Source organism: Caretta caretta, chromosome 7, assembly GCF_965140235.1.
Source record: "Caretta caretta isolate rCarCar2 chromosome 7, rCarCar1.hap1, whole genome shotgun sequence".
Lineage (NCBI taxonomy): Eukaryota > Metazoa > Chordata > Testudines > Cheloniidae > Caretta > Caretta caretta.
This window is the reverse complement of record NC_134212.1, coordinates 54950955-54975842: the sequence shown is the minus strand read 5'-3', so window position 1 is coordinate 54975842 and position 24888 is coordinate 54950955. Positions and strand designations below refer to the sequence as shown.

At 51.3% G+C, this 24888-nt stretch overlaps 1 protein-coding gene across 32 annotated transcripts in view; it reads left to right on the top strand.

The window, feature by feature from the left end:
• CAMK2G (calcium/calmodulin dependent protein kinase II gamma) overlaps positions 1-24888 on the top strand; it is a 177056-nt gene that overhangs the window by 88416 nt on the left and 63752 nt on the right. For all 32 annotated transcript variants that reach the window (XM_048859066.2, XM_048859058.2, XM_048859057.2 and 29 more), the window contains exons 4-10: positions 10514-10568; positions 11637-11702; positions 14735-14807; positions 19019-19121; positions 20001-20084; positions 20981-21075; positions 23863-23985. In XM_048859066.2, coding sequence (XP_048715023.1) covers positions 10514-10568; positions 11637-11702; positions 14735-14807; positions 19019-19121; positions 20001-20084; positions 20981-21075; positions 23863-23985 — 599 coding nt within the window. The remainder of the gene's footprint in view (positions 1-10513; positions 10569-11636; positions 11703-14734; positions 14808-19018; positions 19122-20000; positions 20085-20980; positions 21076-23862; positions 23986-24888) is intronic.

The window sequence follows — 24888 nt, the reverse complement described above, 5'->3', positions numbered from 1 at the left end:
CAGGAGTTAAGTGCAGTGGCTGTGTTTGGTACACTGAATTGTCGTGCTTGTTGCTTTCCTGGGCTAAGGTATATTTTGCTTTATGCACTAATAAAGTATGTTTTCAAAGTGGAAAAACTCCATTTATTGAAAAGAAAATTAATTTATTGAAATAAAAACAAAGTAACACAGCAATACCACAACGGCAAGGGGGTGGGGTGGGAACCGGTTCACTCACAGACTTGAGTATGTCCTGATTTCATACTCTGGAATCCTGTCTGGAGTGCTGTGCAATGCGTGCTGCACTTCAGGATGGCTATAAGGCATGTTGAGGGGGGTTGAGTGCAGTGGGTAAGGGTTGTAGTTTTTGTGGGTGGATGGTGAAGCTAGGGGTGTAGGAGGCAGCTGGGGGCAGTAAGAACCCGGATGTTGGGGAAAGTGGGTTAGAGGGGACATGGGGGCACAAGGGAAAGAGTTTTGGGACAAAGGCTGCGGGGGGTGGGGGGAGTGAGCGCGGTAGTGCTCCGCCTGCATGGTGACGAGCACCTGGATAGAGTCTGCTTGGCGCTACATTATGCTAATCAGCTGATCCATGCTTTGCTGCCGGAGCCGCGTTTTGCTGCCGGCGATCCTCATTCTTCTGGCGGATCCTCCTTTCACTCTGCCTCCACTTCTGTGCCTTTCGATTCTCTTCCACAGACTGCCGCATCACTTCCTGCAGCATGTCTTCTTTGCTTTTACGGGGCCTCTTTCTGAGTGCTCTCAGTCTGTTGGCCGGTGATAACGCCAGCGGCTGAGATCTCAAGGTTGCACCTATACAGGCAAAATGCAACACTTTACAGAGGAAGCACTGTACACACCGGACAGAGCACTTAAGGAGGGCAATCACAATCCATACAAAACCGTACTTTGCCTGTCCCAAAGCGAGCGCACGTAACCCACATGAGACCCAGAAATGGTGAGTAAGCACAGGGTCCAGGGGGACTGATTGTTTCATGGATGTACTCTCCTCTGGGTTTCTGTGCCTTGGGGAGAGCCAACAGCTGCAGGGGAAACCTGCACTGTCACAAGATTCTCCACAGGAGTTCGTCCTGGAAGATATCTCGCTGCTGAGGGTGACCGGGGAAGCAAGGGAGGGTCTTCTACTACAATGCAATTTCCGGCCTGGCCCATATGCAGCTTGCCTGTGTGCAGCAATGGTTCCCCCGCCCCTCACAGCACAGTGGCACGGACACGTTAGCCTGACTGGGACAAGAACCATGTTGGCTCTCCCAGTAAACCTGCGCAGGCGCTTTGCCCATGTTCTGTCTGAGACTTTTGAAGAGATCACCGACGCCGATTACCATGATGTGATAGAGCACATCAATGTGCTGTTCCGCATCTAGGCGTCCATGCATCCCAAACCCTCCTCGCTCAAAGAGCCCGCACCAAAGAACTTCCTTCCTGAAAAAAAAAAGCCACTTACTGGGAACCTCCTCTGGTGTTTGTCCTTCCCCAAGCACTGGACGCCGTGACTGGCTGCCTTCCTTCTGGCTTGAGAAGAGCTCCTGGCTGCATGCATCTCGGGATTCCGGGGTGTCTCCCCCCACCTCAGCACCCTCGCTCGCGTTTTCATCCTCCTCCTCCCCGCTTGCTGTGCTGGGCTCAGAAGTGTCCATGGTGGTCGTTGGACTGGAGGTGGGGTCGCCCCCAAGTATCGCATCCAGCTCTTTGGAGAAACGGCAGGTCGCAGGAGCAGCACTGGAGTGGCTGTTTGCCTCGCGGGCTTTGCGGTAGGCTCCTTCACTTTAACCCTGCACTGCACAGCGTCCCGGTCATGGTCCCTTTCCGTCATGGTCCTTGATATGTGCCTGAAGGTATTGTAATTCCTACGGCTGGAGCGCAGCTGGGACTGCGCAGCTTCCTCTCCCCAAACACTGATGAGGTCCAGCACCTCACCATTGCCCCATACTGGGGATCGCCTGGCGTGTGGAGGCATGGTCAACTGGAAAAATTCGCTGATAGCACTCCACGCCTGGCATAGCAAACAGGAAGGGGATTTTCAAAATTCCCAGGGAATTTAAAGGGCGGATCTGATAGTTGGTCACCTGAGGACAGGGCATCAGAGTTCAAAAGTGATGACCAGAGTGGCTAGAACAGGCACTGTGGGACACTTCCGGAGGCCAATCAGAGCACATTAGGTGTCCACACCGGCACAAACATTATTCCTCTCGGGGAGGTGGAGTACCAGGAACGCTCCAGCCACGGAGTCAGAGCAGTCTAGGTGCCTTGCCAGTGTGGATGGGTAGTAAGGTAGAGCGCTCTTGGCGACTTTATTGCGCTCACGCACAAGTGTAGCCAAGGCCTAACTTTCTGGCAAGAATACTGTAGGAGACCATATCAAAAGCTTTGCTAAAGTCAAGGTATATCATGTCCACTGCTTTCCCCATGTCCACAGAGCCAGTTATCTCATCATAGAAGACAATCGGGTTGGTCAGACATGACTTGCCCTTGGTGAATTCATGTTGACTGTTCCTGATCACCTTCCTTTCCTCCAAGTGCTTCAAAATGGATTCCTTGAGGAACAGCTCCATGATTTTTCTGGGGACTGAGGTGAGGCTGTAGTTCCCCAGATTCTCCTTCTTCCCTTTTTTCAAAGATGGGCACTATATTTGCCTTTTTCCAATAGTCTGGGACCTCACCCGATCGCCACGAGTTTTCAAAGATAATGGCCAATTACTCTGCAATCACATCAGCCTCAGCATCCTTGGCTGCATTGCATCTGGCCCCATGGACTTGTGCATGTCCAGCTTTTCTAAATACATACACTTGCGCACTCTCTCACACTGAAAATTGCAAGGTACTGTGCTTAGCTGGTACATGGATAATTGGGAACTGTTGCTAATTGTCATGAAAAGGAATGAGTGCACTTTAACCAGAATGTTTGCTACTGTCCCAGCTAATGTAGACTCGCTTGGCTGGTTCCCTCAGGTTTAGGTGGGAGATGTTGGGCTCTAGTCTATCAAGACAGAAGTTGCAGAATAAAGACTAAAAGAGGAAACAAAGGCTAACTAAAACTGAAATGTCACGAATGTAACTTCTATTCAATGAAATACGTTTCTCTTGTTACTTTTAAATGTGTCTGTGAAAGGGAACAGATGCTTAAGAGGATATTGTGATGCAGTGGAGTGTCCAGAGAACAGAACCCTGTTTTCCAGTAGAACGTTCTCTTTCTGGAGTCCCTTCGTGGCAGGGATAGCATTCTCTTGCCCTCACTGTCCAAGGCTGGAGTTGTTACGGGTTTCTCTGGCCATAAGAATTACAAGAAGCACGTGGTGAAATCTTCCTTGTAGTTTTTCATACTAACTTAGCCCAGCTCATTTTGCTCTTTCAGTGGCGATCCTTTGGCTGCATCTGCAGAGGCTTGGTCCTGTCTGAGGGGAACTGTGGGTTGAGATGGGAATGCATTGCTGTTCTCTGGGGCTTTAAAAATTCAGTCAGTGTGAAATGTTTGGGGCTTGGGGAGTGTGCAGCCAGCTGTCACGTATACAGCATCCTGTAACCTCTCCCTGTCAGAGCCAGGAGGGGCGGAGGGGAGATGCCATCATCCTAGGGGACTGCTTAGCAGCAGCAGGAGCTAACCATCCTGCTCCTGTTAGTTACCGCTCTAACGAAGCCGGTCATTAGCTGCTGGAACAGATGACTTCCAGAGGATTATTTGTATTACACACTTTAATGCTTTTTAATAGCAAAATTTTAATTAAAAGGAAAGTCTTTTTGGAAGCAGCCTGAGCAGCTGCAGCCAAATTCTGCGTGTTTAATATAATTAGGGAAACAGCTGGAGTGGGAGCTAAGCTGCCTCAGCAGCCCCAGGTTCACCATGAGCTCCTGGCTGGACAGGTGTATTGTATGTTGGGAGCTGTGCTGGGAGAGTCGATACACCATCCGTTATTGAGGTGGTGGAACAGTTCCTCTCTCAGGCTGTTAGGATGGTGAGCAGGTGGGGAGATGGGGCGTGGGTGGTAGCCATCTGTGTCAGTTCACTTGTTAGTTGCGATGTTGCAGATAGTGCTCAATTTGCCGTCTGTTAAGCCATGTGTATTTGTATTTGTAGCTTCAGCATCCTCTGGCTAACGTGAGAGCATTACTTTGGGCGAGGGAGTGGGGCAGGTTTTCACAACTCATTTTATTTCACCTCTTCTCCCGGTTTGCTGACTGCTTGCCTGCAGTGTCTTTCTTTTGCCACCGAGCTCAGTAAAGTTACCACTCCAGTACATCTCCGCTGCTAGTCATGGGGGAGGGAGAAATCCAAGACATCGCTTACTCCTTGAGGGAGGCAAACGCTGCCTAATGCTTGGCTGGAACCTGCCCAGAGGTGAGGCCACTGCCGATTCGAATGAGCAGCTGATATTTATACAGCACTTTTCATTCCAAAAGATCTCGGAGTACTTCTGAGATCGTACCACTACGGCTGCTTGAACGAGGTGCTGTGCTGCAATTACCCTGACATGGGCTGGGAATCTCCATTACAGTGTATTGGCTCTGCTGTGGGTATTGCGGCAAAGGCACCTCTGGTTCAGCAGCTTGAGTGATATGTAATCACTGCCCAAAGTCTTGGTTAATGCAGCTAGGGATGACTGGTGGTGCCTCATAACCTCGTAAGCATTGAATGCACTTAAAAGCCAGGAAATAGAGAGCCAAGGTGTAGCCCTACCTTTCCCTACAACCCTCACTCTGCTCCCTGGAGCTTGTAACAGCCCCTGGGGGGTAGCCTGTGTAGTCCTATAATAAACAGACATGAGCAATTGCTATGGATGTGTTTCGGTCCAGGAAGCGTGTGGCGTCCTATGGAATTGTTCTCTCTCATCTGCATGCGCTCCGGTCGCTCTGCGCTGTGTTAGGGTTGGCTGTGGCACGGATTGGTTGCAGCAGGCTGGCAGCGCTCATGCTGCGCTCTGAGAAGTGCATCAGGACCGTTCATCGCAGTGCTGAGTCACGTGGGTTGTGCTAACAGGAGCCCAACGGCGTATTGCTGTGGGGCTTTGTAGCTGTTGGGTCGTGTGCATGACAGTGAACTATAAGGCAGGGGCAAGTGCAGGGTCCAGAGGGAATCTTTAGGGACAGGGTCACATGTGGCAGTGGCTTGTGCAGGCTGAGTGAAGTGATTGAGTGTAAGCCAGGCGTAGCCAGCTGCTGCCTGCTCAGCCCACCCTAAACGCAGCTGGTGCCTTAGTGAGGACACAGTCTGGCAGATACACCTACCGTACCTGTGTGCTGCATCCCAGCACTGAGCCAGTTTGTGTTTAAAAGGACCGCGTAGCTAGAATTCACAAAAAAAAAAAGGACGACTTGTGGCACCTTAGAGACTAACAAATTTATTTGAGCATAAGCTTTCGTGAGCTACAACTCACTTCGTCGGATGTCAGCCTCCCGTTCCACAGAAGCTACAGGCTGGGGAGATGTGAAATGATTAGGCGTGAGAATCTTTGGTTTGTGCCGATCGGATGAATTATTGTAGAAAGGAGAAATTTGGTTTTGTTTTTTTGTGATTGATGTGAATTGTGGTCTCGAGTGAGCAGTGTCCTGACCCTGTCTTAGTCAGTGTCGACCTTACACCAGCCCTTAAAATAGGACTCCCAACAGTAGGTGTGTGTCTGTATGCTTGGCCACCCCTCTGATCGTGCAAACATTTGAGATGGCAGCTACTTGCTTTCCTTTGATCGTACTTGCTCCCAGTGTTCAGGAAAGGGGTGAGGAGCCTGTGGCATGATCACATTACCCTAATAATGCTGTGTACTCGTCGTTCACCTTCTCTCTCCAAGAATCTTTTCCCTGAACAACTTTTTAAAAATATTGCTTCCCTGAAGGAGCAATGGGCACCAGATGCTATCTGAGCTCAATTCTGAGCAGATGATATCAGTTTGGGGGGAACAAAGCCATAGTTTGAGCTCCAGGAATGTGTTAAAAATGGGAGAAACATCAGGTTGTCCTGGGTGTGTGTGGTTTTTTTTTTTTTTTTTTTTTAGGGGAGGTTGTATTGCAGGAACTGTTTGCTGAAATGACCCCAAATTGCCATGAGACAGAGCAATTGAAGGCAGAGTAAGCATGTAGATGATTTTAGAGCACTTTGAAAAACCGGTAAGCTAGTCTCAGCCTTAACTATAGTGGTGCCTAGCAGCAGTTTAACAGCATAGCACAAGGTTACACTGTAAGACAGGACCAGAAGTGAAGAATAGTGTATACTGCAGAGGTACTTTCAGGTGGCAGGATGTAATTATCTGAGCATCTAGATGTCCCTTGGAGGGCTCTCCTCCATGTAGTGACCTGTCCAGGCCCTGCCTAGGTTGCTGGGTCTGACTGATCGCAGCACCGGGTGGTATGGCTGCAGACAACAGAGTAGCCAGGCATTTGTTACCTGCCCATTTGATTGTGGGTTATATGTGCATCACTAACCTATGGTATTTAGATTGCTGAAGGTACCCTTGGACTTGTGCACTCTACAAACTCGGTCCAGGGACCTGGTTACAATGCTGGTACAATTTATATTGTAGATAAAACTTCTAACTGTATTTAGGAACCAGTGAGCGAGATCCTTTACTGTGTTATGTAGCCAGGTTAATGCCCCAGTGCCTCGTTCCTGTTTTCTTTTTGACCCCACTCCAGTTGGTTCAGTGGTAGGCTCATTCACTTGCTTCACCTCCGCTTGTCACTGCCGCTCAGGTGTCTCTGGAGCAGTACCTCTGACTTTCTCGCTGCAGCGTGTCTAGCCTGGAGCTGGAGGTGTGATTTCCAGCTCAAGTAGACAGGCACGCGCTAACTCTGATTGAGTGAGCATATGGAAAATCAAAGTGTAGCCGTGATGGTGCAAGCAGTGGGATGGACCAGCTGCCCTGAGTACTATCCCATCTGAAAGCCTAGGTATGTACTTAGGCGTGTGGCTACCCTGCCTCACTGCTGACACTGCCACGTCTGCATTTGTTTTTAGCATGCTGGCTTGATCCAAGCTACACAGTTATGTCTGCCTGAGCTGGAAATTACAGCTCCAGTGTAGACATACCCTGAGATGCAATCATGGGGCAGTCTGTGAGCATGCAGCCTTGGCAGGGTGGTGTTTCTCTACAGCTGCAAGATGCAGGCAATCATGCTTCCCCCATCCACCTCCCCTCCCTTGTTTTGAAAAGAGCCTTTGGCTAAAACAGCCCTGTTGGGAAGAGAACCTGGTTTGAATTATCTCTTTGTGGCTACTGTATCTGCCAATAAAAGTAATTGTCCCTCTCTGTTAGCATGATGTGAGGAGCGAGAATGGACTCCTCAGGGAAGTGCTAGGCATTCACTAGTCTGTAGGAGTCCGGTATTTCCTGGGTGCCCTGGTTCCTTATTAATGCGACTCAAAGCTCTGTTTGTAGAGCATGCACTTGGATAGCTTGCTGCGCTCGATGTAGGAGGCCAAGAGCTGCAGGTTTGCGGTTGTCTCAAAGGGAGCGATGGAAGCTTCATTGCTTGAATAATTAAAGCACCATTGAATGCTGTGTAGGGAACAATCCTGCATTGCAGGGGGATGGCCTGGATGCACCAATCCATCTTTTCCATCTCTCGTCTATGATATCATGTCTGGAATTTTTTCTTGGCTCTGCCTGCCCCCAGCAGCTATACGTGAATTTCCCCCTCCATCTGCTCTGAGATGCTGTCACACCCCACGTCAGGAATTAGGGAAAGGTCCTGGCGTTTCTGCGCAGCTGTCCCAAGATGGTATGTCAGGCCTCCCCAGTGTGTGGGGGAGGAGAGCACTAGGCAAGGGTGATGGGGCTGGCAGCCTCTGCAGGACACCCCAGGGACCTTGTTAGGAACAAGAAAAACCTCCACTCTTGCTGCAACTTTTTTGTATCTGCCCCTTGCCCAGGGAAGTCTGAAGCTGAGAAACTGCTCTGCTTTGGTCTCTCTTGGACACGTTTGGAACTGGTCAGAGCCAGGACCCCATCTCCTGGTATGCAACATCTGCTCTCTAGCAGGCCATGGATATGGAGGAGAGTGCTATATGCTGGCTAGAAGGAGGGGGAGTTGGTCAACTGGAGATTGCAAGATGCATGGAAAGTCATGGTGAACTAAGCAGAGGGGATTCAGAGACCCGTTTAACCAACTAACTAACCAACACCCCCCATGCTCTATCTGGAGGGCAGGGGAGACATTTGCCTGTTACGTGCTGAGTGGTGGCGGGAAGGGGAGATAATGTCGTTAAGCTGATAGGCTCTGGTAATTGGAGTTGCGTTGAAACTAAATCATTTAATCTCTACGTCAAAGCAGTAATCAGGCAGGGTGGAGGTTAATAGCAATATCAAAACAGGAGCCTGGCTCTGATGGCGAGACTGCAGAGTACGAGTCAGTTTGGTGGGCAATGCCCAGGACAGAGTGAGACAGGCTGTGTCTGGCTGGCTGGTTCTCTTCCTTCGGATTAGCTCACTGCAGTAGCTAACTCCAGCTAAAGCAACAGCAAAGGCTCTGCTTTTAACTCCGGTTAGCAGCGCACGTTCACCCCAGGTCTTCTGCAGGTGTCCACTCAAACTGTGAACCTGAGCTAAAAGTAGAGTTTCTTTGTCTTCACTCGTGTCCTAACTGGAGTTAGCTAACCTGAGCTAAGAACACACTTTGTTTTTTTGCAGTGGAGACGGACCTTGAAAGAGTGCTTCTGCTGTTGCATTGCTAGGGAGAAGCAGACTCATTACACACCGGTGGCACTCATGGGCCGGGGGGCGGTACTGGGCTGGGATTGAAGGGGTGGAGAGTTTTCAGTATATTCCCCATTCCTCCTCATGGTCTCTTTCCTTTTCTGCTCTTTCCGGAGCCTTCCCTCTTCTGTCTCCTGACCGTTGCTTGTTACGTTACTGCCATTGTTGGTCAGCCTGCCTGTGTCCAGTCTCCTCTTTACAGACCTATCTTGGCCCTGAGGCTCCAGCTGCCACCCTCTCCCGGAGCTTGCAGCCTCAGCAAACTGCTTAGGAAAGGGGTTCTCCTCTCCTAAGTAATCTTTTAGTGACCAGACTCCAGGCTGATTTCCATCCGAGATCCCCAGGGGCCGTAGCAGGGAAACGGCTCTTCTCTATGTGGCTAACAACCTGGATTGGTGGGAAGGCTCATTCTTCTTTTCTTCTGTGCAGCCTTTAATGCTGGGGACCATTCCATCTTCCTAGCTGTGCAGGCATCTCTGGTTCCCTCCTGTGATGACTTTACTCTTACTTATCACACTGCTCTTTGGCTGTCTTTGAAGGTGGCTTTTCCACAGCCCATGCTGCCTTGTGCTCCCAAAGCTCCATTCTCGGCCCTCCCTTCTTTCCTACTGTCTGCCTTTGTCACCTGCCATCTTTACCTTCCCTTTAACCGTAGGCATGTACACCGCACCGTCCGTGTCTTTGAGATGTTCTGGTCCATGTTCTCTGCCTGTCTTGGCCAACTGATGCTCCACTTCCTTCATCCAAACATATCAAAGGCAGAAGTGCTGCCCTTGGCCAGGAAACGCATTGTGAACCACAAACCTAGCTCCTTTATGTGTGTCCATGACTCACTTCCCAGATCTCTTCACTGTCTACATGCTTAGCATCATCCTTGATCCTGAATTTCCTTGTCCTTCCTACTCTCCTGGGTCTGAACACCCGTTCGTTGCCACTTCTGCAGCACTGCCCTTGTATGCCACTGGCTCCACTCCAGCTCTGCTGGAATTTTCACCCCTCCACCTCTCTCCTTGCTTGGACTACTGCAGCACCTGTCGGTGACCGCTCCTGACCCCCGTGCATGGAGACTGCTGGTGCCTGCCCTACCACACATGCAGCATCTCTGGGGCCCCACCTTTGTCTCACAGCGTCACGAACGGAGCTTTCCTTCTCGTGCCATAATCCTGGCTGTGCTTTGCTGTTTGTAAGATCCTGCCCTTGACTTGCTCCCATTGATCTCACTGCTTGTGGAGTGAGAGCCTTCTCCTCTGCTGCTCTTGCCAACTGTCCTGTTCTCGTCAACTTGCCTTCTCATGTCCAATTACACGTGGAAATCTCCCCCTGGAAATTGCTCTCCCCCACTGTAATTCTTTTGTTAACTCTTTTTGACTCAGCAAAGCACTCTTGAGGCTAGTTGATAGGACAGATACTTTTAAAAGCAGACTTGTATTGTGGTTACTGCATATTTCAGCTTTAGCAGACAGTTTGAACAGATTTTTCAGGGAGAGCAACTGGCTGAACTGGATTCCTGAAACATAAGATTTGAAAACCGAGATCCCTCATCTTGAGGACCATGGTGTGTCCCCTGAACTCTTTGCTTTATGCGCTCCTCAATAGCACCAGTGTATTGGTTCCGGTGCTAGAGGGGCAGGAAGTGAAGGATGCTCATAAATTATTTGGGATAAGGGATGGTGGGAGGGAGGGTTCTAGATTCCAGAGTGAGGGTGAAGGGGATGAAGGGAGCAATAGGTTGCCGGATGGGACTGGAGAAATGTGGTCATGGATTTCCAAGGGGGGTGGATCAGATCTGGAAAATGTTAAATGTCCCTTGTTTCTTGCTTGTGTTTTTACAGTGCGGCTCCATGACAGTATTTCAGAAGAAGCTTTCCACTACCTCGTCTTTGATCTGTAAGTGCCTCCCTTTAGCTCTGGTGCTTCGTGGCTGAGACAAAGCTGTGGGCTGCTGATTTAAGAGCAGAATGAAAGATCCTTGAACCTCTATTTCCTGCCGCCTCCTTTCCCCACCAGGACCTGTATCCCAGTTCCCGACAACAAGGCTATAATCCACTGACAAAGAACCTCCTCCTAAAATAAGGTTTTGGTCTCCTCTCCAGGGATAATAGTCACTGTGCAACAAAATCACAGGTGGTTTCATGCTGGGTCAAGGAGCTGAAGATCAGTGTGTCCTAGAGCCAAAGACTCATTGGACCTGACACCTTTGGAAATGTTGGCTGGTGTACAGTGCAAGCTTGCATGATTCTGTGTGTAGTGTTGAGCCTTCCCAGCTTCTTCTGCAGCGTGAACTCTGCATGTAAGGGAGGTGGACAGGGGTACAAGATGTGGGTGTGGAAAGGTGAGAGGGGAATAGATGATGCAGGTGCCTTGTATGAGAGAGGTCAGAAAGTAGGACAGAGAGGTCTGGGGGAATGGGGGGGGGTGTCCGGGGTGTGTGGGGGAATGGATGTAGGAACTGCCTGGCAGCAAATTTAGGGGTGAGAGGTATGTAGTAGGTCAGTTTCTGACCTGTGTCTGCTATCTAATTTTAGGGAATGATGCGATGGTTCCAAGGGCGACAGGTGTCCTTTCCATGTCACAGATACGAGAGGTGGAGGGGAGGGAGGCCACCCGGTGTGTTTATGGCATCTGTACTGGCTACAGTTATGTGGTTCAAGATGCTGGTGCCCACCATGCTTGTTTGCCAGGGAAGTGGAACCCAGAGCACTGTGGATGTGAGTGCAAAGATGCCCCACTGTTTGGGTAATGATCCCTTGATGCTCTCGATGCCCTCCCTGACCTGAGTGAGGACCTGGTGCTCTGAGGTTTCTGGCCCTGGCTTGCCCTCCCTCGGGATAATCCCGGGCAAAGATTCAGACAGGCTGGCAGAGGACAGCCTGGTACCCCAGGAGCGAGTGTGTACCCCTTGTGCCTCCTCGCTGTGCACGAGTCTCCTAACTTCCCTCGGTCTGTCTCCTCCAGGGTCACTGGTGGAGAGCTCTTTGAAGATATTGTCGCCAGAGAGTACTACAGTGAAGCTGATGCTAGGTAAGAATCTGTCCTCAGACTCTCCCTGTTATGTGCCAATCATGTCAGACAGTATGGCGTGTCTGCACATGGCTGTGTTGTAAAATAAATGCTCCCCATGTGGGAAACCCCTCCTCCGCATCCCATACTAATGCAGCCTTTCAACTGTAGCTGTGACAGACTCAGTGTAGCTGACTCAGTGTGGCGTTAGGCCCTCCTCCCTTGGAGACGTTGCTTGTCTCTGGAGGGCCTGCTGCTGGCGTCTGTCTGACCTGGCTGCTGGAGTGGGAGCAGCAGTGTGTGTTTGGAAGAGTAAAGCACAAGAGGAAGAATTGTTTTCAGTCGCATTAGAGGACTGGAAACCTGGACTATTGGCTTCTTATCCCAGCTCTACCAGGAACTCATGCTCGCCTTAGGCAGTTCTGTGCAACTGACCTGTGCCTCAATTTCCCCATGTGTAAAATGGGTGTGCTTCTTGTCCCAGTGTGTGTAAAGCATTCACAGCCTCTGCTGACAGGAGCTTAGAAGCACAAGGCACAGTATGAGAAGGGAAGCTTTTGGTTCTCAACTTTAAACGGACTTAAGTCCTGTCCCTCCTCTGTGTGTCCCCCACCTTCACCCCTAAAGAGTTGGGCTTCCCTAAACGAGTCTGAACTGGGCTCACTCCTGACATCTCTGGCCACCCCTTAATTGTTGGCTGACAGTATCCCATTTCTCATCAGTCCAGATGTGGGCTCTGGATACCTAGTCTGCCTCCAGAAATGGGGGCATTTGAAACGGGATCTTTTCAGCTCTGGTTTGGGGGAGGCAGGAACGGGGGAGCAGAGGCCTACAGTGAAGTTTCATGGAACCCTGTCCTGCCCCTACAAGCTATCCCTGCCTGCCCTTGGCTGGAGGGGGAGCTGAGTAGAGCCTGGCAGGAGACCGGAATAGAGGTGTGCAGCAGAGAAGGAGCGAGCTCCGTTGGGGTGCCTAGATTGGGGTGACGGGGTGTGGCAGTTCTGGTGTGATGTGCACTCCTGGAGCTGCTCTGTGGCATATGTAAAAGAACAGAGCATGGCCCTTGCAGGCATTTCCAGGGCAATGTTTGGGTGCTCATTTGCCCCTGCTGTGGCTCAGTTAGAGCCTCCACCTGCTCCCTGGCTCTGGAAGTGCAGCATTACACATGACTCTCCCCTGCAGGATGTGCTGCAAGAGGCAGCTGTGTGCTGAAGGTGAAGGAAGTCCAGGAGGGCAGGCGCTCTCTGAGGGAGCGGGTGATGTTAGGATCCAGGAGCCCTTGGGATGTGTTTAACAGCTCTGGGGCTGTTGCATGTGTGTTTGTCCCAGACCAAGTGATGTTCCCTGGCTCATCCATTTAGTCCAGTGGGGGCGGGAGGTGATTGGGTTGTCCCCGCCTGCCCTGGAGGAGGATGGGAATGAGGAGCAGTAGTGAGGGACACTAGTGGCAGAGGAGGGGGACCCTGGTTAGGTTAAGGGAAGAGGAGAGAATGTGGCACTGCTTCTTGTCCGTGCCTATGCAACGCCCTCTTGTCCTCTCCAATTCAAGCTGGGCTGATTGAACCATGCCCACAGAGCCCAGCGTTTGCTGAACAAGTACAAAGCCCTCCCTTTCTAGCCGCACGCCAAGCTGAGCTGAATTCCAGAGCAGGCTGGGAGAGCAAGGTTCGTGCCAATCCGCCTCGCTTGGCTCGCCTGGGACACCTCGCACTTTTGCCATTTTTGGCCAGAAAGTCTCTCACTCAGGCTTGGCTCTGTTCTAATTATACATTTTTTTTTTTTGTTTTGGGAGCAGGGAGATATTCACAGAATCTGACCCAGTGGTTTGTGCTGCCAATTCCAGTGGGAGGGGCTGGTGGGGTAACGATATACAGTGCAGCAACTACCTCCTTCCCCCCCCCCCCACCATTTCACCCATTTCCAATCTGTAAGATCCATAAAGAAAGCCTGGGCCTCTGAGACTTGGAAAAACATCTGCTTATTCCCAATGGGGCGGCCTGCTCTGGCTTCTCCAGAGTGAATTGCCAAGGGAGGCCGACCACCCCGACTTCCCACAGACAGGCTCTGACTGCCTGGCCGCAGGAGCTGTTTAAATCTGTGCTCCTTTCCACATCAAAGAGGCTTCCTCTCTCAGGATGACACCTATGTAAATGCTGCTGCATCTGCTCCAGCCCGAGAGCTTGGGAAACGCTATCTGGCTGAGTAGCCTCCTCCAGCAATCTCAGCTGTGTGCGCGTGTCTGGTGCACACACTCTGTGGGTGTAACATTGACTCTGACAAGCCAAGTGTAAATAACGTCTTGCTCCTCTCCCTGTGGTGTCAGTGTCGAGAATGGCACTGGTATTCTGCAGGCTGGGGGAGTGCGGCAGGGTGCACTCAGCAGGGAGCGAGTGTTTTTCAGCTTCTAACTCCCTAAGTGGGATCTGTACTTAAAAGGCGCCCGGCTAGCGGGTGCGTGCATGGGGCGGGGGGGGAGTGGGCGTGCACATTGTGTATGTAAAGTGCTTGAAATGCTGCTCTGAAAGCCGTGTCAATTGGCAGACACCCAGATTCTTCGTCTGGAGCTCGATGGAGTAGGCTGCTGTTTCATGAAAGCTTAGGCCAGGCCTAGCTGAGTGTTTCTGTGGCTTGGCCTTGTTAGCCCAACCCTGAGCTACTGCTTACACACGTGCGGGTGTATGTCCTCAGCTGATGAAACAAACACAGTGCCTAACGCCAGGAGCGGGGAAGGAGGTGGACAGGGAAGGGGGGGGTCAGTGGGATGGTAGGAGGGGGCAGTGAGATCCTGCTATCTAAACCCACTGTTGAGCTGTCTTTGAAACCCTGTTGCTAAGCAACAAAATTCCAGCTGTGGTAGTTTGGCGGCGGCAGCAACAGCTGGTGGGCATGATGGGGCTGGAGGAGCCCTTTGGTTGCAGGTAACTGCTGAGCCTGGCCCAGAGTCCCTGAACTCTCCCTGCCATGGCTGGGAAGGATGGGGAAGTGGAGGTTAGAGGCTGAGACTGTGTGTAACCCTGTGTCTCTCTCTTTTTCTCCCTCTGCTCATCTTGAAGCCACTGTATTCACCAGATACTGGAGAGCGTGAATCACATTCACCAGCATGATATCGTGCACAGGGATTTGAAGGTACTCCACTACTCAGGAGTGGGACAGCAGTCAGTGTCATGGGGAGGAACCTCGGTGGCTGATGTCTGCATCTTGTGTTGCTGGCTAGTCGGAATTCTTGCTTGTGCTGGGCATGAAGGTTCCTGAAGCCACCCGTGTTCTCCTTGGGGTTTCCTCAGAGGGCGGTTGAGCTCCCATAGGTTGCTCAGAGGCAGCCTCTCTGCGAGGCAGCCCCAGGTGGGGGGAGGAGCCAGGATCAGTCTTTGGGGAGGGCGCAAAGAGGCTCTCTAGTCTAGGCCTGGTGTTTAGTCTGCTAGGATGAGTCTGTTTGTATAGCGCATGGATTTATTGATTCCACATTTGGATTGCCAAAGACCTGCCATTGGGCTAGGCCGGGGTCATGCAACATGAGTCTCTTGTGCTGGTCTCTCTTGTCGCTGGTCAGTAGAGCCTTATAAGTAAGGCTGCGTGTCTGTCACGGAAGTCACGGATTCCATGACTTTCTGTGACCTCCATGACTTCTGCAGCGGCTGGTGTTGGCTCAGGGGCTGCCCGAGCCTCGCAACCCCTGGGCCAGGTAGCAGCAGTTTGGGTGTGTGGGAGGGGGCTCAGGGCTGAGGGTGTTGGGGTGTGTGGCGATGCTTACCTGGGTGGGGGGAGGGCTCCCTGGCTTCCCCCCAGCATGTCCCTGCAGCTCCTAGTCGGAGTGGCCAGGGGGCTCCGTCTGCTGCTCGCACCCAAAGGCACCACCCCAGCAGCTCCCACTGGCTGTGGTTCCCGGCCAGTGGGAGCTGCAGAGCCCAGCGCTTGTGGCAGGAGCAGCTTACAGAGCCCCCCGGCTGCCCCTCCCCCTACAGAGGGAGCTACAGGCACATGCCGGTTGGAGCAGGGTAGGGAGCCTGCCAGCCCCGTTAATCCTCCCCTGCTCCCCCCACCAGCACCAGTGGGAGTCCCTGGCCACGTGCCTTTCCCCGCAGCACCAGCAGGAGTCCTGGGCCAGCACCCACGGTGCCCCCGGCCCGCCCTCCTCGAGCACCCGTGGTGCCCCAGCCCAAGTTTTAGTTAGGGGTATCTAGTAAAGTCATGGACAGTTCACAGGCCGTGAATTTTTGTTTACTGCACGTGACCTGTCCATGACTAAAACGTAGCCTTACCTATAAGTTTAATCAAATAGCTAATCCAGTAAGCACTGGCTGAATCAGGCTTCTACCATGCTACAGCACACTTATGCCCCCAGAGGCCCCTCACAGGAGAGATTTCAGCTCCTTTCCCATGGAGTGCCTGCTGCTGTACTGGGAGTTGATTTGACTCCAAAAAGTAAAAGCTTTGCACCAGGAGGCCTATCTGTCCAGCAGCATACTCTGTTTTACATGGGAATGTGACAGCCAGAAGCTGCTCTGCTAGATTACTACAAGGTGGCGCCCCCTTCTGGCGCTGCTTTGCTGTAGGGTGACAAGGTTACATGACCCTGGGAGTCTGAAGATAGCAGCCTCAGCAGAAGCATGATATTAAAAAAAACCTTCCAGAGGGCATAATAAACACATGTCTGGAAGCTATACGGTGTCAATGAAGCTAGCATCCTCAAGGATGGAAAAAGTGACCACTGGGCATGCTAGTGCCCAAGGCCAGGGAGTCTACGGAAGTCCGGGTAGTTCTTTGTGCCACAGAATAGCAGAGTCGTTTTCCGCTGTAGGCCTGTACTCCAATCCCTATGTTGCAGTATGAACACAGTGCTTTCCTGCTCGCTTCTCCAAAGGCCACCAACGGGATGGGTGTGAAAGCCAGGGAGTTCTGGTAGAATTGGCCAGCAGCTGGGCTCCCAAGATGGCTAGTTTGTTCCTCCTCACGCCCAGTCCAGTTCCCTGCAGCTGCTCCTCAATCTCTGTCATTCTGCTCTTTAAAAATAAATTACTCCATGCTCTTTGCTTAACACATGGCCCCTAGGGGCTCGGCCCTCATCAGCTGCCCACCATAACAGACCACAGATAGTCTAGAGCTGCAGAGCTCAGGCGTATTTGTTTTTGATATTCTGCTTTTTGCCCTCCTCTGTTACAAACCAGTCCTAAGGAGCAACCCTGCAATAGCAAATCAGCAAACCCAGCCCATGGCTTGTGAGCGTCCCTGCAGCTACAGTGTGTTCCAGAGGACCACAATTGTGCATGTGGAGGAGGAGACATTTGGCAATAGGTTTCAGATTTTGCAGGGCTGTAGTGAAGAGCTAGGGTGAGATAAGTGAAGCTGATCATGGCCCTTTTTAAAGTAGAACCCTGGGTGTTGCAATGGCATGAATTAACTAATGAGAGGAGAAGCAGGGTGGTTTCAGGAGGTGCTGTCACAGCAGGTTTGTCTTGCCTAGGAAAAATGGACATGCTTAGGTCTGGCTCCGCTCACTCACGTTAGCTAAGCCCCACCTAAACTCAACCCATTTCTAGGGTGAGGGAAGGGTAACAGCTTGAGCTTGACTTCAGCCAGTGGGATTCTAGCCTACAGAACATGCAGGTAGATACGCCTGCACACAGAGCTGGAGTCCCGCTGAAGGGGTTTCCCTCTAGGTAGATGTCTGCAGGGAATAGGTGGAGTTTTGGAGGGATTTAACTAGCATGAGTTGCTGAGCCCAGCCTAAGCACAACCACCGTCCCTAGTTGAGACATATGCAGTGTGAGTTGTGGGTGGGAGGGAGGTCCTAGATTTCCCACCAGGCTTGTCTACACTGGTGAGTTTTCCTCTGCGATAACTGCAGTGGCACTGTTCCTGCTGGCGCAGAGAAACGTGCTGGCACCAGTGTGAAGTGGGGCCTGACCCTCAGGCAGGGATGAGGGGACATGTATTTCTAACTCCCCACCATCTCCTTGCAGCACAGGCAAGGCAGAGGGCGACGCATGTCTGATCTTCCTCTCTGCCTCCTCATCCCACCCTCAGACCACCACATGTTCCTAAACCACCTTCTGCGCAGTGCAGGCCGGGGTGGGCTTTGTGTGCATGCCTCACCCCATCCCCACTGTGCAGGTGACTGAGCCACACCACCTTCCTCATCCAGCAGGACTGCAGTTCTAGGTCACCATGGGAGACAGATGCCCTGCTGTGCAAATGACCTCCAAGGAAAGTGAGAGTCCAGTTTGTGGATTTCCAGCCTTCTGTCCTGCTGGAGGCCACCTTTCCCACCCTCCCATTGGTGCCTGCTGTAGACTCCAGTCTGTGTAGTTTGTTATATCCTGCCCAAGATAGGAGAGGTTCTGGGCTCCTCCCCCTTCTGCCCTTTCCAGCACACCCCTGTCCCTATCTGCAAGTGCAGTGGGAACTCCATTTCCTGCTGAACTGCTGCAGCCAGTGTCTTCAGGGCATGTGTGTTAGAGGCAGGGTCCCCTTTGCTAGCTGCTCTGGCAGACAACACCTCAGCCTGGAGGAATGTTTTGCAGCCACTTTAACCCCTTCACCGCTTTCTCCTGCTGAAGCCTCCAGAACACAACCGAGTTCCTCGAACGCCTGAGGTTCTATTTGGGTGACATCCTTTTTCCTAATACTTCAGAGGTAGCGGTGTGGGGTCCCATCTCTGGTATAAGGTGTTTTCAGGAGCAGGGAGAGAGCAGCAGCATCCCATCCTTGGCATAGGAAAGGTCTTGTCCCTCATCAGAGGAGAGGGTGATGTAGGAGCATTTAATAAATTCCTGTAGGTGGGGGTTCACCACTCAAAGAAAGGGAGCTTTCATTAGCAGCATCAGCAGCACTGCAGTGAGCTATGTGGAAAGGCACTCTCCATAAAGCTACTGCCGGACTCGACTGGCACATTAGATTTCTCTTTGGCAGCCCTTATTATTGTGTTTGCTTGTCCACTGCCTTAGGGACTGTGTGATGTTCGTGGGGAGCCACATCACTGCAGATTGTTGTATCTGCGGCATCATTTTCTCTCTCTGCATGGATGGGTCGGAATCACGTCCTGGAGGGACTGTGCTGTCAGCGCCACCTGGTGTCAGCGCTGGGTGTGTGGGTTGGGCTGGGAGCAGCGCTTGCATTGCGTGTGAGAGCAAAGGGAGATGAGATGAGTGTGAGACCGAGGAGGCTCTCCCCTTCCATCAACAAGGCCATTGGCAATTGCTGGGCCTTAGGTGAATGGCTGCTTTCACACAGGGCCCTTGACTGAATTTAAACAGATCGAAACATCGAGGAAAGGAGATTAATGTAGATTTCTCTTTCTCCCACCCCTCCCTCCTTTCTCTTCTCTCTCCTTTCCCCAGCCTGAGAACTTGCTACTGGCAAGTAAGTGTAAGAGTGCTGCTGTCAAACTGGCCGACTTTGGACTGGCTATAGAAGTGCAGGGGGAGCAGCAGGCCTGGTTTGGTAAGAAGATCTGAGCCTTCCCTTTTCTAGCTGCCCCTTCCAGCTTCCTTTGGACATGCCAGGCCTTAGGAAGGGTCTAGTTTATTTGGGCTTGACGTCTTCCAGCTAACTATTAGACAAGTTCAGTGCCACACCTTCCTTGCCCAGCACTCCTGCTTCTGGGGCCTTTGGACTGGGTAAAATGGGAGCAAGAGAGAAAATGTGACCATATTTGAGCCTTAAGGCTGAATCTCCCCTCTTGTTTTCCTTCCCAAATGTACAGTAGGAGTTAGTCACAGAGCTGCCCCAGCTGCAAAGTCCACACCCTGATACAAACTTTTCCCGTTCCTCAGGAGTGTTGGGATCTGCGGATTTTGTTTCCCCTTTTTGTATAAATGGGGACAGCTGCAAAGTCCAGGCCTTGACCTGGACTCCTCAGGTGTGTTTGGGTCTGGGCTTGTCTCTCTCGAGGTATAGCAGAGTTAGGAACCAGATCTTTTCTGTCTGAACATTCCTGAGAGATAGCAATTGCTGTGGGTCTGTTCACATCCTTTGGCTAAACCATGAGCCAGGGTTTGTTTTCTAACTCCAAACCACACGGGTAGCCATGGTCTAGATGTGGCACAAGGACTTGTGCTCTAGAGGGTGACATGATCCCATTCACTGCTCGCTCTTTGCTTGCTTATAGCATTTTGAGCTGGTGGACTGTCAACCCATTCCTTTGCCTTCCCTTTCCTGTGTCCATTGGCTTCCACAGAGGTAACTCAGGGAAGTCTAGGCAAGAGGGGAAGCATGGGCTTGTGAAAGTTAAATGTTACAGTTTTCAGATCGTGTGGTAGGAGTCAGCAGATCTTTCTAGCTGGGTACTATGTATGCCCCATGTCGTTCCTCTCCTGACAGGGTTTGCCGGTACTCCAGGCTACCTCTCCCCTGAGGTGTTAAGAAAAGATCCTTATGGAAAACCAGTGGACATATGGGCATGCGGTAAGATCTCATAACAGTGATAACGCTTTGCACTGACACTGCATTGTTTACAAACATCAGCCATTCTTCGCAGCCCCCTGTTAGAAAGGTCCTCATCCCCCTTTCACAGACAGGGAAAGGAAGGCACAGAGGGGTTAAGTGACGTGTCCAAGGTTGCAGATGGGGCTGATGGAGCACGGATTGCAATTCAGTTGCTCCTAACTCCTAGTCCTGTGCTCAGACAAGCCATCAGAGCCTTCTGCTAGGGCTAAATAGTCAGAACCCATCCTTGCCTCATCGAGCCAGCACTCCATTGTTTAGCTCTATAATGCTCGTTCTGTAGGTGCTCCTTTCTAAAAAGGAAGCATAAGTGTAAATATAACTGAAGACTGATCAGTTTAAAGCCCCAGGACCTGGGGGATGTTGAACTGATATGTGGCAGAGACCTATTCCTGTAGGCCCCCTGGGTGTTAGGCTTTCCTGCCGTGCGAGCGTGTGAGGCCAGCATGGAAGAGTCTTGGAAGCGCCTGTAGAACCTTGCTCTCCAGTGTCCTCACTGGGCGTGGTTTCTGGAAGCAGCTGGGAGCTGTGGCTCACTAGCCGTGATGTATGGGGAGGTAGAAGGACAGCATGCGCCTGCTCTGTCCTAGGAGCTGGGGATCAGAGCTGATCTTGGTGTGCCAGGACCAAGTCCAGCAGCTGAGGGGAGATGGCTCCTGGGGCTGCTCCTGCTCCTTGTTCACCATCACTTTCAGACCTCCAAGGTACTGAAGTCTCAGCCCAGACACTACTGGAGAAGGAATGTTGAGAGGGCAGGAAGGGGGGTCTCCTCAGCTCTGAAGTGGGTGTACAGATGGAGGACAGGAGTAATCAGAGCCAATGAACCTAACCACAGCATATCTGTCTCTCTCTCCCAGGAGTGATCCTGTACATACTGCTAGTGGGTTACCCTCCCTTTTGGGATGAAGATCAGCACAAGCTCTATCAGCAGATCAAAGCTGGAGCCTATGACGTAAGGACACTTCCTCGCTGAGTACCTGCATGGTGTAGAAAGCCTGTGCCATCTAGCCAGCCAAAATCTGGCATCATTTCTTGTGGTGACCGGTGGCAGCCGCACAGCTGCTGTGCCAGGTGGTGCTTGGAATGTCTGCCTTGTGTTCGTTGGGCTTTTTTTTTGCTGCATGCTTAGCATGATACTGTGTGGGGCTACCATTGGGGTCCGGGGTGGCAGAGGCGTGGTTGTGGGTACAGGGAGCTAATTGGGTCAGGAAAAAACTACCAAACTCAACTGCTCTACGCTCGTGGGCTTAGTGCAGTGAAGTGCTGGAGGAGATACAGATACTGACTCTCCAAGGGGAACATAAGGAGCGTGAACTGGAAGGATCTCGTCCCACCAATGCCTTATAGAACAATGTGGGGAAACTCTCTCTAGAGACAGCTTGACCTGTGGCTCATGGCCTCCTGCACCCCACAGTGGAATTTGCCTGCAGCTGTGGAAAAAGTGTCCTGATCTGCCCAGCAGTGAGTGTTCTGGTGGACGGGGTGGCACTGGGGAAACTGGGACTGGCATGAGGGATCAGAGGCTGTAGTGAGGGTGAAGGCGTCAGCATGGAGCTGCTCTTGGGACTGTGGCTAGACAGGTGGTCATAGGGTGCAGCGTGATGTCTGACCAGACTGAGTAGCGACTTGGTTGGGGAGGTTAGAGCCAGAGAGGTTAAGCATTAGTGACTGTTCTCTGACTACAGAAGTTTGAAAACTTGGAATAAATCTTCCTGAGTGAGGGGAGCCTGTTGGAGCTGTTGGAGCGGGAAATAAACCTGGAGCTATTGATCCAAGAGTGGCTGGCATACGCATTGCAGGGAAGCTGCGGGGTTTGCTCTGTGGGCAGTCACAGTGCCCGTACTTAACTCAGAGCAGCCGGAGATGGAATGGTGGGAGTAGGATGTTTCTGCTGGAATCCAGTAACCTCCCCTGCTGCCAGGTGCTACTCTGTCTTATTGCTCCTTTTGTTCATAGGCTCCTTCTCTTCTGTGTTCCTGGTTCTTATGCTAAATGTTACATTTAGAATGTGTTGCCGCAGGAATGCAGAGTGGGATTCTCAAAGCACCTAAGAGGTTAGACACCCAACTCCTCTGGCAGGTGACTGGGAGTTAGGTGCCCAACCCCCCTAACTCCCGTTGACTTTCAGCCCCCTTCAGATTTTCAAAAGCGTCTAACTGTCATGAACTAGTTCCTGCAGCCCCCTTCTGTGCCGTGTATGGCAGGGAGCAACTTCCACTTTAATAGGAATAGAGAATATCTCCTGTAGTCCACCCCGCCCGGGGCAGGGTGTGTGTGTGTTGAAGTACTCCATTTTATCTCTTGACTGAACGGGAAGTGGCCATTGTGAATTTCAGTCTCCAGAAAATAGGACGTTTGTACTTCAGAGGAAGCCCCTGGGGTGCGTTTAGACTCAGCACTTGGGTTTTTTGAATGTGACCAGGAATCTTTTTTGGTTTGGAAATAACCTCCAGATGAAAGCTCAGGGTTTTCTGAAGGTTTTTAAGCACTCCTCTGCAATGTTTGCAGCGCAGACATGGCAGCACTGTGCCTGAGACCAGGGATGTGAAACTGACACTCAGCAAGTGTGACCCTGACTAGTGCATTTTTGTGGTCTGTGTTGAGAGGAGCACAAAGCGTAAGCTAATGGTGTGAATGGGAAAAGTCAAGGAGCTCTTTACGCTTTTTTCAGCTCTAATACTTGGAGGAAATATTCACAGCACAGGGAAGGACATCTTATTTTAAACACAGGTGACTTAAAGTGACCATGACCCTTTAACTGCCCTCTGGATCGTCTCTGTGTTCAGAGGCTGTATGTTCCGCTCAGGTGGCCGAGCTGTCATCCACTTAGGGTGTGTCCGGGACCCCAGCTCAGGCGGACATGCATGCTCTCGCTCCGCTCCAGCTAGCACTTTTCAATTAGCACTATACCTGCAGCTACCCGGGTGGCAACTTGCCTGAGTACAGTCCCACCTGACCCTTGAATGCATACACAGCCAGCTGGCCTGAGCTGCTGCCCATACCCCATGGCCACACTGCTATTTTTAGGTGCTAGTGTGAGCAGAGGTACATGATCTGGGGGTTACACCTCCCAGCTGCTGTACAGATGTGCCTGTAGTTTCACTGTGTTTTCATTTGTAACACCCCAGAAGACCTGGGGCACTGTCCTCATCTGTACTGATGTGCTGAACTGCACATAGAGTGGTGTTAGTTCAAGGACTTCAGATCTCTGCCCTTCATCTCCATACCCACATGTTGCCAGCCTCTGACATGTCTCCCATTCCCCAGGCAACAATTTCTGATATTACAAACAGGATTACAGCTTTTTAGTGTGTGGGGACAGGGAGTGGGAGGAGGAGGAGGGTGGGTTAAAGAAGACCAGGCATCTGTTTTCTCATGTCTGCACCAAATGCTCAAGAAGGGAAGCTACAGATCTTTGAATGGACTTACAGATTTGAGTAAAAGCCCAAGGCCTGACTGAATCCTGAAAGGCTCCTTGAACTGTTTGGCTGCCCCGTGGACATCCATTGTACAGCCATCAAAATGGTGCATGTATGGTCTTCAGCTATTTGTCAAGTCCCTTAGTATTTTCACACTGTGGGTGTCACCAAAAGGTTTGTGTCCCCTGGGTGCAAACTAGCTGTGGTGGTGCCAAAGGGGTTAAAGCCTAAGCAGGGCTCGGTGTGGTGGAATGGATTTCCTCCAGCGGGCAAGGAGGGTTGTGTTCAGCATCTCATCTCTTCTCCTCTCTCCCTCCTAGTTCCCGTCACCTGAGTGGGACACAGTGACTCCTGAAGCAAAGAACTTGATCAATCAGATGCTGACGATAAACCCGGCTAAACGCATCACGGCTGATCAAGCACTCAAACACCCATGGGTCTGTGTAAGTGTCTCCTTCCTCACCTGTTAGGAGGTCATGCCATGGTGCTTGCTGAAGCCATGTGCTGGGAGGACAGGCTACTAGAGCAGGAGGACAGAGCTAGGGGAAGAAATCAGGTGCTGTCTAATCAAGCATGTTTGTATGCTTTGAACTGTGAGCTTGTAGGTGCTGGCATGGGAAAAGCCCACCTGGTTTATATCCTTATCTAACCACTGCTATAGTGAAGAGATGCAGAACAAATGGCTTTTAATTTCAAGGCTATTTTATCCAATAGTCATTGATTGCCAATGCAGATCATCGTCATGTGCCGTATCCAGGGAGATGTCCGCTTGAAGAGCCTGGCACCTGGGCATCCTGGATGTTGCATCCCAGCCCCAGTTGTCGTAGTGCCTCTTCATTTTTCACAGGCACACGTGGAAGTGCTTCTGTAGCTCCTGCAAACGTGCCATATCGCCCCTAGCCATACGTGTAATGCTAGTGGCCATGAAGCAGCTTTGACTAGTTCTCTCCCTTGAGAGTTGTCTTCTTTCCAGACCAGGAGCATGATTGTTCTCCCATTTTCTGCAGAGCTGGTAAGAGGATCCTGAAGTATAATTGGGAGAGTTTCTCTCAATCACATAAGGAAGGAGTGTGCACTAGAGACAGGCATGCCTCCGCTTTCCAGTATGTTCATTGTGCATACCCACCTTCACAATTTGTTCTTGACAGGTGGCGATTTCCCCCATTCCCCAAGAGAGATCTCATTGGCGATTCCAATTGATATGTGGTGTACACACTGTATACATTATAAATTGGCATAGTTCCAGAGACATCATCAGAGATATAATTGGGGATTGGTCCTGCTTTGAGCAGGGGGTTGGACTAGATGACCTCCTGAGGTCCCTTCCAACCCTGAGATTCTATGAT